Here is a 13,124-nt window from a genome sequence, read left to right as displayed (position 1 = left end):
CATGTGAGTTAGTGACTTTAGATTGTAAGCACCTTGAGGGCAGGGACTGATGTGAATGTACAATATATGTGTAAATCGTTGGTGCTATACAAATACCTGTAATAAACAAATAGCAAGTCAGGCTGATTTTTGTTGTTTTTCTTATAAATATTGTAAGTCATACTGTATTAACCACTTTACCACCGCCCACAGTAATATTACTGCGGCAGAGTGGCTCGTTATCGTCTGACGACGTAGTACTACGTTGTCAGACACTCCCCCTTCTGGGCAGCGCTTGCGCGCCGCCGGAGGCTCGCTCCCGCTGTTTTCAGTCACAGCGGGAGTCGGGCCAGGGGAGGAGCAGTGGCGATCGCCGCCGCTCTTCCCCCGATCGTCGGGGATCTAGTGTGGAGATCCGCACGCCTGTGTAAACACAAGCGGGCGGATCTCCATAGTGACAGATAGTGACAGATCGGACTGTTCAGCATAGCTGGACATCCGATCTGTCCATGACTCACTCAGTCCCCTCCCCCCCCCCACACGTCAGTAAGCACCAGGCATACATTAACCCCTCCCTCTCCAATAAAATTAACCCCTTCCCTGCCAGTGTCATTTTTACAGTAACAGTGCATATATATAGCACTGATTACTGCAGTAATGTCACTGGTACCCCCAAAAGTGTCAAAAATGTCAGTCAAGGGTCCGATCTGTCCGCCGCAATGTCGCAGTCCCGCAAAAAAAAATCGCAGATCGCCGCCATTACGCGTTAAAAAAAAAACACCAAAAATGACAGAAATCTTTCCCTTTGTTAGTAAACGCAATAACTTTTGCGCAAACCAATCAAAATACGCTTATTGTGATTTTTTTTACCAAACATAGGTAGCAGAAAACAAATTGGCCAAAAATTTTTTAAAAAATTGGTTTTTACATTTTTTTTTGGGGGGGAATTTCATATAAAAAAATGTTAAAAATATTGTTATTTTTTCAAAATAAACGCTCTTTTTTTGTTTATAGCGCAAAAAGTAAAAATCGCACAGGTGATCAAATACCACCAAAAGAAAGCTGTTTGTGGGAAAAAAAGGACGTAAATTTCGTTTGGGTACGGCGTTGCACGACCGCGCAATTGTCAGTTAAAGTCGCACAGCCCCGAATCGCAAAAAGTGGCCTGGACGGAAGACAGCAAAATCCTCCGGTGGTAAAGTGGTTAATGTAATCACTTTAAACAATAATATATATAATAATGCAAGCTCTGCTTGAATAGGATAAGTTGACCCAAAATCCTGCAGAAATTCTTCAGTAACTAGTCTTGAATTGATGCTTATCTTTAAAGTGCTACCACACTTGCTAGCTTTTAGCAGGTTGTGCTATGCAGATATATTTAGGAATTGTATATACATGATAGCTGCAGAAAGCCACATCCAGTGCAAAATAAGTTTGGGCTGCATTCGCCCTGGATGTCTGTATGGGAGATCAATCCACCAAACATGTGCTGTACAAGTAGATCTAAAGCTAGGAGAGCCTTAACTTGTTAGAATACAGAGTGGCACTTTTCCTCTCCCCTTTGAATGAAAGGGTAACTCCACTTTCGTGGGGAAAAAAAATAGCAAATAAAGAAAAAATAGTATAGCATATACAATTGCAACACAAATCATATTGTAATTGAATGTTAATAAAAATTACCTTTCCTATTCAATCTGCAGCTGTTGTAATTTTCTGAAAATGCAATACAATATGGCAACCTGGAGATGTTCTGTACACAGAATGTATACTGACCACACCCCATAAACATAATTTCCTGCTTGTGTGATTGGCTCACCAATTTTCCCAGAAGTCTGCACTAAGATACAAGTCAGATTTCAGGCATTTCCTGCAACGAAAATGTAATTTTTGGTGAGATACTCTAAATAGAAACACATCTAAAGGGACACAGGCCCAGCAGATTTCCTCATTAGAGCTCTGCAACTTACACAGCTGACAGATAATTATGAAACAACTCCCATTTGACCCACTCAGCACAGTGGCACAGAGAAACAAACAGTGATTTCTTCAGAATAAAAAAAGGTAGGAATCTGCAACAAAGTTTGTTACAATCCTTGCAATGTAAATAGATCACCCAGAGGGGAGTAATTTTTTCTCAATAAAAGTAGAGTTACGCTTTAAGTAACTTAGGGATTGTTCTTAGTTTCCATAGAGCACTCATTAATTTAAAGGCCAGATAGTTTGAATAAAGCCAAATGGTCCTGTACAAACGAGCAATTAGGGAAGCATATACCTTAATGTTACTGGTAGTCTTTTAGCATAATAGCTTTTCAAATACCCTATGGGGATTCAATTTCAAGAGGTGGTTTTCCTTTTTCTTGTGTATTCTGGCTGGCTGGCATCTATATAACATTTAAAATAATGTAGGTAAACTGACAGTACAGTATATAGATGTGGAATCTAATTTTAAACTACACATATCCTAGCTCTTTCAATCATGGAAAAAAGGACTACTTTAGAAGATTTATCAAACTTAGTCAAAACAGTGCCTCATGGGCATTATGGTGCATGAGAAGCTCATGCCCATCATAATGGATACCCACTCCAAGTTCCTGAAGATTGGGACCCTTGGATAATTTACAATGACCATATGGGTCTGGAATGCTCCCTGCTGTCGATATGACTATTGTTGCAATGTGATCTGGGGCAGCTGGATAGAAATGAATGGCAAGGGATACTTTTTCCTCTTCCTACCTTCCTTTTTCTTTAGGCAAGCTCCCCTTTCTCTTTCTCCTCCTAGTCCTCTTCTTCCCCCTTCTCCGTCCTTCCTTTGGCTGCCTTTTGGCAGGAAGGTTTTTATTGCCTCCCCCTCTTCTAGTTTCTGACCCCCCTGTGCTGGGAGATAGAGCACTTTCCCTTCCTCTCCTTCTTTTTTTTTCTTCTTTCTTTTTCTCTCTCTCCTTTTTCCCCTCCGCCAGGGTGTGCAACTACATACGCAACACTTTTTCCTACTGATCAGTGTTATGTGACTCCATTGTTTTGAATTTGGGTAATTTGTGCCCTCTGTTGGAGTAGATTGAGCATAGGTATGTGACTGTTTGGACTTGGTCTTATGTCTTTTTGTGGTAAATGCTGTAATCCTGCTATCTATGCCTCCATTTTATTGTACCACTTTTTGCATTACCTTTTGGTATTTTACATTGCAAAAGCTCAATAAAAATGTATTTTCAGCTTTGTATAACAATTAAAGTTTCCATCTTACTTTTTTTTATGTCTAACTAACTCCTCTTTAGGTTGCATCCCCTTTATTAATACTACTACATTGTGTAAATATTATTGCATATTTGGAAATACTGTATTAAAGAGCGGTTCCTGTAATCAATCAGTGTTCTGCTAAAGATATTTAGGCTTGGTTTACAATGATGCAGTTTGCTTTTGATCCATTTCTGTTGTGCTTTTTGCGGTTCATTTTGCATTTTTTTTGGCTAATTTGTTGTTGGGTGGGTTGAAAAATCACCAACCACTGCAAAATCGCGCAAAAACGCTCTAAAAACGCAGCAACTAAAAAAAAAAAAAAACATAGATGTAAATGTATCCCAAAGGAAACCATCTTAATAGGACTGCAAGGAGTTTCTGCAAAAAGCTTTTAAAATGCATAGGTGTGAACCAAGGCTTAGGAAGCAATGTTTTCATGCTGTTTTGATAGGAGTGGATGGGCTGGAGAACTGCAGTGATGCCTGCATGCTTTTAAGACTCAATTTACACAAAAGCATGTTGCTTTTGAGCATTTCTGCAGTGCTTTTTGCTGTACTTTTTGCGCTTTTTAACTGCGATTTTACTGCAATTTTGCCACCATTTGCATCTTGCATATTTTATTGTATTTTATGGGTTTTGTTTTTTTTTTTTAGGCAAATTTGTTGTTGGGCAGTTTAGAAATGTATATTGCAGCAAAAAAGCAGTAGAATGCAATACATGTTTTTCTGCAGGTCCTCCATTGAAGTCTATTGATCAAAAAAAGCAAAACAAAACAGCGTTTTGCTTTTAAAAAAGTCCCCGACCCTCTTCAAAAATGCAGAGTCACAAAAATACATTGATGTAAATGAGTTCCATTGGAACCCATGTTAAAAATAATGTCCTGCATTTCTGCAAAAAGCATAAAAAAATGTATTAGGGTAAACAGAGCCTTTATGTATATTTTTTATTTTAACTATTCAATTATGCTAACTTTTATTATTAAATACGCTGTGCAATTTAATTTAAACCTAAAGTGCATCAGGTCAGTTTGTGAACATTTATCTCCATCACAGAGCTAGGGCTATTAGCTAGTATCAACTTTCATAATTTGCATTATTAATTCAACACATCAATAGCAATAGAGATGTGAATATGCAGATATACAGAATGTAAAGAATTCCATTAACTAGATCTGTTGTAGCTGGTGAACTTAAAGTTTTTTTTTTTTGTTCACAGAAATACAAAAGTTTAAAGAATCTGTGGGGCAGAAAGAAGAGGAAGAAAAGAAATACTTAGACATAATCAGTAACAAAAACATTAAGCTATCAGAACGAGTCTTGATACCAGTGAAACAGTATCCAAAGGTAACTCTTTCTATACAAGAAAAGGTCATATGTGTGGCTTTCAAATGGTGTATGTGTGCTTTTGTTTGTGAGGTTAATCTATCCAATAATATACGATCATTTTACTTTACATGAAATCATTACACGTAAACAAGCATAATTTATTAGAGAGTCCACGTTAACTACATTCTATGTAGCCTGCAGTGTTGGGTTCACAGTTTGGCCCCAGCATGAGTTTTGGCCAAACATTGGCTGTTCAGCCTGTTCGTCCAACACCTGAATTTTCAGGGTGTTTGGTGGGTGTTCACACCACTGAATGTCCGGTAATGCACTAAGTGCTGCACATTGCATTTTGTTCTCTGATTGGGCAAAGCTTTGCGCAACCAGGGCACAGTATAAGCTGGTTGTTAGGATTGGGGCCGGGAAGCTGTCTTCGGGTCTGGTATGAATTTGAAGGGGAATCCCATGTGAAATAAAAAAAAAAAAGAGTGTGGGTTCCCCCCCAAAATCCAAACCAGACCCTTATCTGGGCATGCAGCCTGGCAGAGCAGGAAAGGGGGTATGGTCTGGTATGGATTTTAAGCGGAACCCAGAGCAAACATTAAAAAAAAATGATGTGGGGTCACCCCCTCAAAATCTTTACACTAGACCAGGGGTAGGGAACCTATGGCTCGCGAGCCAGACGTGGCTCTTTTGATGGCTGCATCTGGCTCGCAGACAAATCTTTAATAAAGGGGGATGTGTCCGGACGTGAGCTGCGCTGGACGTGTAGTCCCCGACCTCCGCCGCGTCTACCACTCAATCCAGTGCCATCTGCATAGCTGTGCCTGGTGCCAAGGAGATTTCTGCACCCATCGATGGTACACTTTGTGGGCTACCCACCGCTACCCTCAGTTCGTCTCTGGGTGACCAGATTGCCGCACTACGGACCCAGCGGCCTACTCGTAGCACCGCTGGCTCATGTGCTGTGCATCTGAGGGCCTTGGCAATCACCGCCCGGTAAGGAGATCTACCATCCGCTCCCTGTGCCCTGACAGACACAATCTCCTTCCCCTCTGACACCCGGGGACCCGCGGGAGCTGCCTCTCACATCCACTTCTGTGGACTTCAGAGGACGGCCGCCATTTTATCAGGGCCTATACTCACCTCCATCACTCACAGGCCTGCAGGCGCTTCACCACTCTGGCCTCATTGCATACCTGCCTGCTCTGTTCTCTTCCCGACCGGACTCCAGGCACTTTCACACGGCTCCATCTACTCACTGTATAGCTGCGGGGCCCATGAATATTAAATAAAGGTTCCCTAGTCCCGTGAAATATAGTGTATTGGCTCTCATGGAATCATTTTTGAAAATATGTGGTGTTCATGGCTCTCTCAGCCAAAAAGGTTCCTGACCCCTGCACTAGACCCTTATGGCCAATTACTTGCATATAAGCCTGCAAAATGGGCACTTTTTATTTTTCCTGTTCGGCTCCAATAGACTTCAATGGGGTTTGCCGTTCAGGTTAGAAGTTTTCACCTATTCAGGAGTTCTGCTGCGAACCCAACAGTTCGGCCCATCTCTAATAGCCTGTAACACCCTATGTTCAGAGTACAACTGCATTATTCCCAGTAAGGAACACTTGAACACATTTTTCTGGGTTCTGCTACTAATTAACAAAATAATTGCACTAGTTTTCGGTATAGAAAAGTTCTGCAGATCTCTTCCAGGTCAGACCTAGCGTACAGGATGTTAATTACCAGCAGACAGCTCACATCCTTCTCTTTGCTCATATGAGAAAAGCCTGCACAGCCCTCTTTCTCCATCCTAAACTCAGCTGAGCGGGGGGGGGGGGGGGGGGGAGTCTGGAGTAGGCAGCTTCAACTGTACTGTCCTATGCTGTGTCTGTTGCATGGAGCAGGTCAGTCCTAATTATCAAAGAGGGGGTGGCATCCGTTTGTTAATTAGAAGCAGCTTCTGCTCTGTTTCTGTTTAGAAGATTAGAGCAAATGTTATGTTCTTATCTATTTAGGAAAATAACTTAGAATGATTGTGGTTACTAACATATTCTGTAAATTGATCCCATTGTTTCTTCACAATACAAAATAATGGGAAGGGAAATTGGAAAAAAAAATGACCTGATTGTGCAATATATTTATAGTAGCAATGTTCTCTGAAACCTGGATTGCATGCTCTTCATACTATTTCTGAGGCAGAAAAAAAGATTAGCTTCACTGCATGGGATTTCATAACCCAGAGAAAGTTTGTATTCAATGTAAACTTATCATGTCCGCTATGTATATACCTTGGGCATACTTTATACACCCAGAATTTCTCCCTCCCTGTGCCTGAAAGACAAACTCCACTTTTAGTGAGAAAAAAACAATGGATAGTTATTGCAATTTCAGGGATTTTAACAAACAATGTAGCAAATGCCTACCTTAATTTGCTCCTAAGAAATAACGTTTATTTTTCCATGCCCTGTGCGATCTGAGCCCTGTGTGTGTGATAGCAGTACAGGAAGAAATTTCCTGTAGCGGCTGTCACATTTTGAAAAGAGTGCAGCAATGCCAGGGCTCCGCCCACATGGCTGCACCATTTATTTACAGAGTTCTGTGAATGAAATGCAAGTACCGACATTCTTTGTGGCTGTCAGCTTGTAGTTCTCAATGAACTACCACGGCGCTGTTTAGCACTGTGGTAGTTAAATGAATCTTTCTGCTAGTGTGAAACTTCCCCATACGATGCACGGGTATACAGCTCACACTGATAGTCTGCAGGAGACCTGCATTGCACCTTCAATCTGCTGATAAGTGGTGTAATGTTTTCAAGGCTCCTAAAAAAAATAGTAAATGCACATTTTTTTACCTGCAAAAATGTGCATTTATTTATTTATTTTTTTAAAGGTGAACTTATTCTTTAACATTACTTAGGCTTTAACTATTCCAGCTTAGGCTTTGACTATTTTCTATGTCAACAAATACCCCCTACCTGTTTCATTCATCTTTCTAATGGCAGAACACAGGTATTCAGTATAAGCGCTTACAGGCAGGGCTAAATTATAACTTGGAGTGAAGTCAAGGTCCTGTACATATCCTGAATTTAAAGGATAAGTTCACCTTTAACCACTTAAGGACCACCCGCCGCATATATACTGTGGCAGGCAGCCCCTCCTGTGCGAACCAACGTATGGGTATGTTGGTCGTGGGCCTGGTGCGGGGGGCGAGCGCGCGACACCGGCGGCGCACTCTAGCCCCAACTCGGCAGCATGGATGCTGATGCACGGGGCTGGCGACCGCGATTGCCGCTGGGCACCCGCGATCGCTTCCTGCTGAGAGAGAAGGACGGTCAGCTGTTGTAAACACAGCTGCCCGTTCTTCTCTCTGAAATGATCACAGAGCCCCTGTGATCCTTCTATGTAGGATCACAGGTCTCTGTGATCATTTCAAAAGTCCAACCCCCCACAGTTTTAGTAAACACACCCCTAGGCTTACATTTAACCCCTTGATCACCAACTAGGTTAGCCCCTTCCCTGCCAATGTCATTATTACAGTAACAGTGCATATTTTTAGCACTGATTACTGTAGTAATGTCGCTGGCCCCCCCAAAAGTGTCAAAAATGCCAGTTAGGAGTCCGAACTTTCCACTGCAATGTTGCAGTCCTACTAAAAATCGCAGATAACCCCCATTACTAGCAAAAAAATAAAATAAAAATGTAATAAATCTTTTCTCTAGCTTGTAGACACAATAACTTTTGCGCAAACCAATCAAAATACGCTTATTGTGATTTTGTTGACCAAACATATGGTCAATATGGAGCCTGGAAAACATTGCACCATTTGCTGGTACAATGCAGGTCTCTTGCAGACTGCCAGTGTGAGCTGCCTGCCCGTATATCGTATGGGCAGGCATTTTCAAACTGACAGGAGGAATCATTGAACTTGCAGAGCACTCTACATCATTGTGGTAGTTCATTTAGAACTATAACCCGACAGCTGCAAAGGATGTCGGTACTTGTATTTCATTTATTCACTTTGTGTAGGAATGATGCGACCTTTTGGATGAAGCCCCGCACAGCCACTCTCTTTTCAAAATATAACAGCTAGTATGGGGAACTTATTTCCAGCTGTGAGCACGGAGTGTAAGGCAAGGCTGCTTTGCGGTGTTGGCCCAACTAATTTCGTCACACGACATCCTCACGGAGCTGTAGGAGGATGCTCCACGAGGACATCGTGTGACGAAACTAGTAGAGCGGGGCTTGGATGCTGACCAACACCGCAATGCAGCCTTGCCTTACACTCCGGGCTCACAGCTGGAGTGAGCGATAGTGAGTACTGCTGTCACACACAGGGCTAGGACAGCCGAGCCACTGCAGGAGTGGGAACATGTTACATGTTCCACCCTAAAAACAGGTAGATTGTGTGACATGTTCCCAAAGCTGAACTTCTCCTTTAATCTGTGCATTTTGGTGGACATGACAGGTTCACTTTAAATTAAGCTCTGCAGGTTTTCCAAGGGGACGACCTCAGGGTTTGGTATGATTGTACAGCATGCTATGCACTGTATAATCAGATAAGCACAGACACATTTGTTGTGCAGAACAGTACTCAGAGTGTCTCGAAACCACTCAAATACATACATCAAATTGCTTTTGTGGAGCATATACACTGTTCCCATTTTTAGGGAAATGCATCCTAGTGATAATATACAATAGGAAAATATGACCATTAAATCTAGATTTAAAGATTTAAAACAGAGCATACTCTATTTCCTAATAGATTTTATTTGAGTATCAAACCAAGTCTTTACTTTTCAGAATATCATATGCAGGGAACTTGATGAATTGTGTAAATGAGTAGGTGGAGGTGAGAAGCAGAAATCCCTAAGATTTATGCTTTTAATGATCAATCTCATTTGACTTTTCCAGTGAACGTTTTTATTGAACTGTGTCATAAATCTGAGGGATAAACTCCTTTGGGGAAACAGAACAAGACACAGGCGTGTGAAGCCACTGGATACAGTAGAACAGATTTATGTAGATCTACTGACAGAAAATATTAGTAAAAAGACTGATTGCTGAGAATCATTCATCATTTTTCAAATGTAAAATCATTCAAAGCTTTGGCTTACTGATGCTCTATTAAACATGTAATGTTAGTGAGGAGAACCGCTATGTACATTTCGGAGGAGGATGCTTAAACAGGCAAGACAATCATTTAGGAGAAACTTGCAGCCTGCAGTAGCTCAGGACTTTTTCAATAGCAGTCAACAATTAATAAAATTAAAATGCCTATGCAAGGTGCTGTGTTACTTTGCTATAACCTGGTAACTCTGAATGCTACTATTGAAAACTCTCTGTTTGTCCTGTTTACCATTATCACTGAGGATGAAAGAAAATGTAAAATTGTGAGTTGCCACCAGAACAGAAATAGAGGGGAAATCTTCCAACAGGTATACTAGTTTGGGTGACACTAGTGACAATTAGGGATTCCCTCGCTTTGCAGGGATTTCCTCTTAGTTCCTCTTTTTTGGCTAAAGTGAATGGAAATCTTTCCAATGGGACTCAAATGGCACACTGAAGGGGATAGGGTGGTCGCCTCCTCACACTCCTCTCTCCACCATCATAATACGATACATGTGTGAAATAAATAGAGCGATCTAGTGCTCTCTGTAATGTATATAAATGAAAAAGTGGGCTGATAAATGTGAGTGTGCTGCTACCAAAGGTGTATAAATGAAATAGTGTAAAAAAGTCTGGTGCGCTACTAAATTGCAATAAAATGAACAATGTCAATCATGCATACAAAATAGTGTACAAACAATTTGAAAGAATTGGAAACAAATGAAAATGTGAGTAAACAAAGTCTCTGGTTTCTCTTGCAAATCAATATAATATGTTTTCCGTGAACAACTACACCAGAAAAAAGCTAAATAGATGAATGTGCAAATAAAGTCCAGTGTTCATATAAATTCCAAAAATAATCACTGGTGGCCGTGAGAAAACCAAGTGCTGCTGCAAATCAACGAGCGTGACGTGAAAATCCCATCACCTGGTGAATTCACCGCTTACCAGCTTTAAGTAGATTTAGGGCAGATAGGCAGAATATGAATCCAAAGGGACCTCTGTAGATAACCAAAAGGGAGTGCTGTGTTGGAATCCACCCTCGTGTGTGACAGGGGAGGGGGGGGGAGCTGCTTACCAGATCCCACTGTTTCCAAACATGTAATGAATGTAGACTCTTTCTGGATATGTAAATGAGGGACTCCTGGTGTTTCCTGGTTCTTCTCTCAGAATGACACTCATATAAGGTGCACCATGAAAATGAGGGAAGAGACTAATAGTGCATTACCTTTAATCACATTTTTAGAAAAGTAAAGATTGCACTTACAGGAAAAAACGAAGATGCAAGTTCTGTCTGGAGAGCGGCTGCTGCCTGCAGTGCAAGCCGCGGCTGTTGTGACTGACGGCGCGACTCCTCCTTCGCTCTGATGCGTTTCCTCCCTATTGGGCTTCCACGGGGAAAGACTTAGCTGATCACCTAATGGACAATATAATAGTATAGTATAAATAAGTAAAAAGGTCTATCAGACAATGGATAAGACCCCCAATAATTACAGTATCTCACAAAAGTGAGTACATCCTTTACATTTTTGTAAATATTTTAGTATATCTTTTCATGTGACAACACTGAAGAAATGACACTTTGCTACAATGTAAAGTAGTGAGTGCAAAGCTTGTATAACAGTGTAAATTTACTGTCCCCTCAAAATAACTCGACACACAGCCATTAATGTCTAAATGGCTGGCAAATATCGTTAATAAATCTCAGCCATGTCAATACATGATCTGAGTAAATCAACGATTCAGGCGTTCCCACTCCCCCAGGTACAGATTGGCATAGGATGAGGTTTAACATGTCCCCATCACTACTTCCTGCACCCGTAAGAAGTGGGAATCACCAAAAACAATAGGTAAAGAGATGCCCTGAAGAAGTCACGTGACCAGGATGATACCCGTCGGGACATCACATGATAGGAAAACCCGGAAGTGCAAGAGCCACAGCGTCTTGTGGATGTAAAGTGCCGATTACCTGCTACTCAAATGTGAGTTATTATTGTTTTGTTTGTAAATAAACTATTTGGAAAATACTACACCAAAAGTCTCTTGTCTGTACTCCATTTGGAGTTTTTAGGATGCTACAGTCTCCATCCTGGATATACTGCAAGAGTGCCAGAGGTTTTTTTACATTCTGTATCCTTACAGCAGTAAGGTAAGGGTGTAGTACACCCAGAAGTATTTTCTCGAGTTATTGATTCACCGCTTTATCATCTGGTGCTGGAGCCACTTATTTGGTTGTTCACTGAACACATATTGGAGATTACCCACGATTTCTAGCACAAGAATCACTTGAAATAACTTTTTATGTATATATTTTTTAGAGTGCCGATCCTTTATAGATTGTGTCACCCATCTACTGTTTCACCATCACTATACATTTTTTTATCTTATTTTTTTTATTTGTACTTATTCACATTTTTGGCACATGATTCCCTTTAATGGACTTTTGATCTATGTATACATTTCAGATAATCTAGTGTATTTATTTTGTCACTCATTTACTGCCTCACCATCATTATTTATTATCTTCTAGTTTTTTTTTTATCAAATTACATTGATTTATGTTTATAGATTTAATTTATTTATCACCGGGATTGTAAGCACTTCATTCATCTGTTTTCTTCACTTATTTATCCACGTCATTTTCTTATTCTAATTACATTTTTTTGGATAAGTGCAGCTTCACTTTCATCATCTTTTAATCACCAAAAACAAACACATTGTGATGTAAGATGAAGGACAGAACTTGTAAAACAAAATAAAAAAAAGCTTCGGAGTGCTTTTTACTCTACTGAAAGAAGTTTTTTTATCACCTGAATATCCGTTTTGTGGGGGATTGAGCAGTAGAGGGATTCCACATTTATGGTTATGAGGAGAGCATTTTCTGGAACCGTAACATTATCAATAAGTTGATAAAAATATCTTAATACAAATGGTCTTAGAAAAGTGTTAATCCAATTACTTTTCCATCAAAGATTGGGTACCAGAAATGATTAGTCTGCCCAGTAGATTATACATGTGTTTATGCGCTTTAGGAAAATCATAAAAAGAGTGAATTTTTGGATATTTGTTATTATAAATTCTAAAGTTTGTTCAGTAATAAAGCAATCATTTAGCACATCAGTAATAAGGGACCAAAACTTCACATTATATTGGTTAATACTTCATAGAAATGGGAACATACCAAACATTTTCTGATAGTTCATTTTATTTATACAGTAATAATTGTTCAGATGTTAAATTAGCTTCCATATGGCCATCAAACGGGATACCCTCAATTGCCTTAGACACATATTTTGAAAATACAGCTATGTTGGGGTTTGAGTAAACCAAGTGCAATATCTGTGACTTCTTTTTTTAATCAGATGGCTGCTTGTTTGTGGCGGATTCCAACAGAATCGCCAAAAGTTTGCCACGGTCAATCTGATCAATAAGATCAACATAAGTACTTTCATCATATAGTAGTGACAGATCAGGAAGGGCTCTACAG

The 13,124-nt window shown here is 40.3% G+C and overlaps 1 protein-coding gene across 3 annotated transcripts in view; it reads left to right on the top strand.

Annotated features, from left to right (window-relative positions):
* KHDRBS2 (KH RNA binding domain containing, signal transduction associated 2) overlaps window positions 1-13,124 on the top strand; it is a 362,102-nt gene that overhangs the window by 111,768 nt on the left and 237,210 nt on the right. For 2 of the 3 annotated variants that reach the window (XR_014225083.1, XM_082252045.1), the window contains exon 2: window positions 4,429-4,556. The exons of the other annotated variant lie outside the window; for it this stretch is intronic. Coding sequence is in view for 1 of the 2 variants with exons in the window: in XM_082252045.1 (XP_082108171.1) it covers window positions 4,429-4,556 (128 nt within the window). In the remaining variant the exon portion in view is untranslated. The remainder of the gene's footprint in view (window positions 1-4,428; window positions 4,557-13,124) is intronic. 3 annotated transcript variants of the gene reach the window in all.

This window comes from Pelophylax lessonae (genome assembly GCF_965119305.1).
Source record: "Pelophylax lessonae genome assembly, chromosome: 3".
Lineage (NCBI taxonomy): Eukaryota > Metazoa > Chordata > Amphibia > Anura > Ranidae > Pelophylax > Pelophylax lessonae.
Note: the sequence above shows the minus strand (reverse complement) of the source record. Positions and strands in the feature narration are given on the sequence as shown.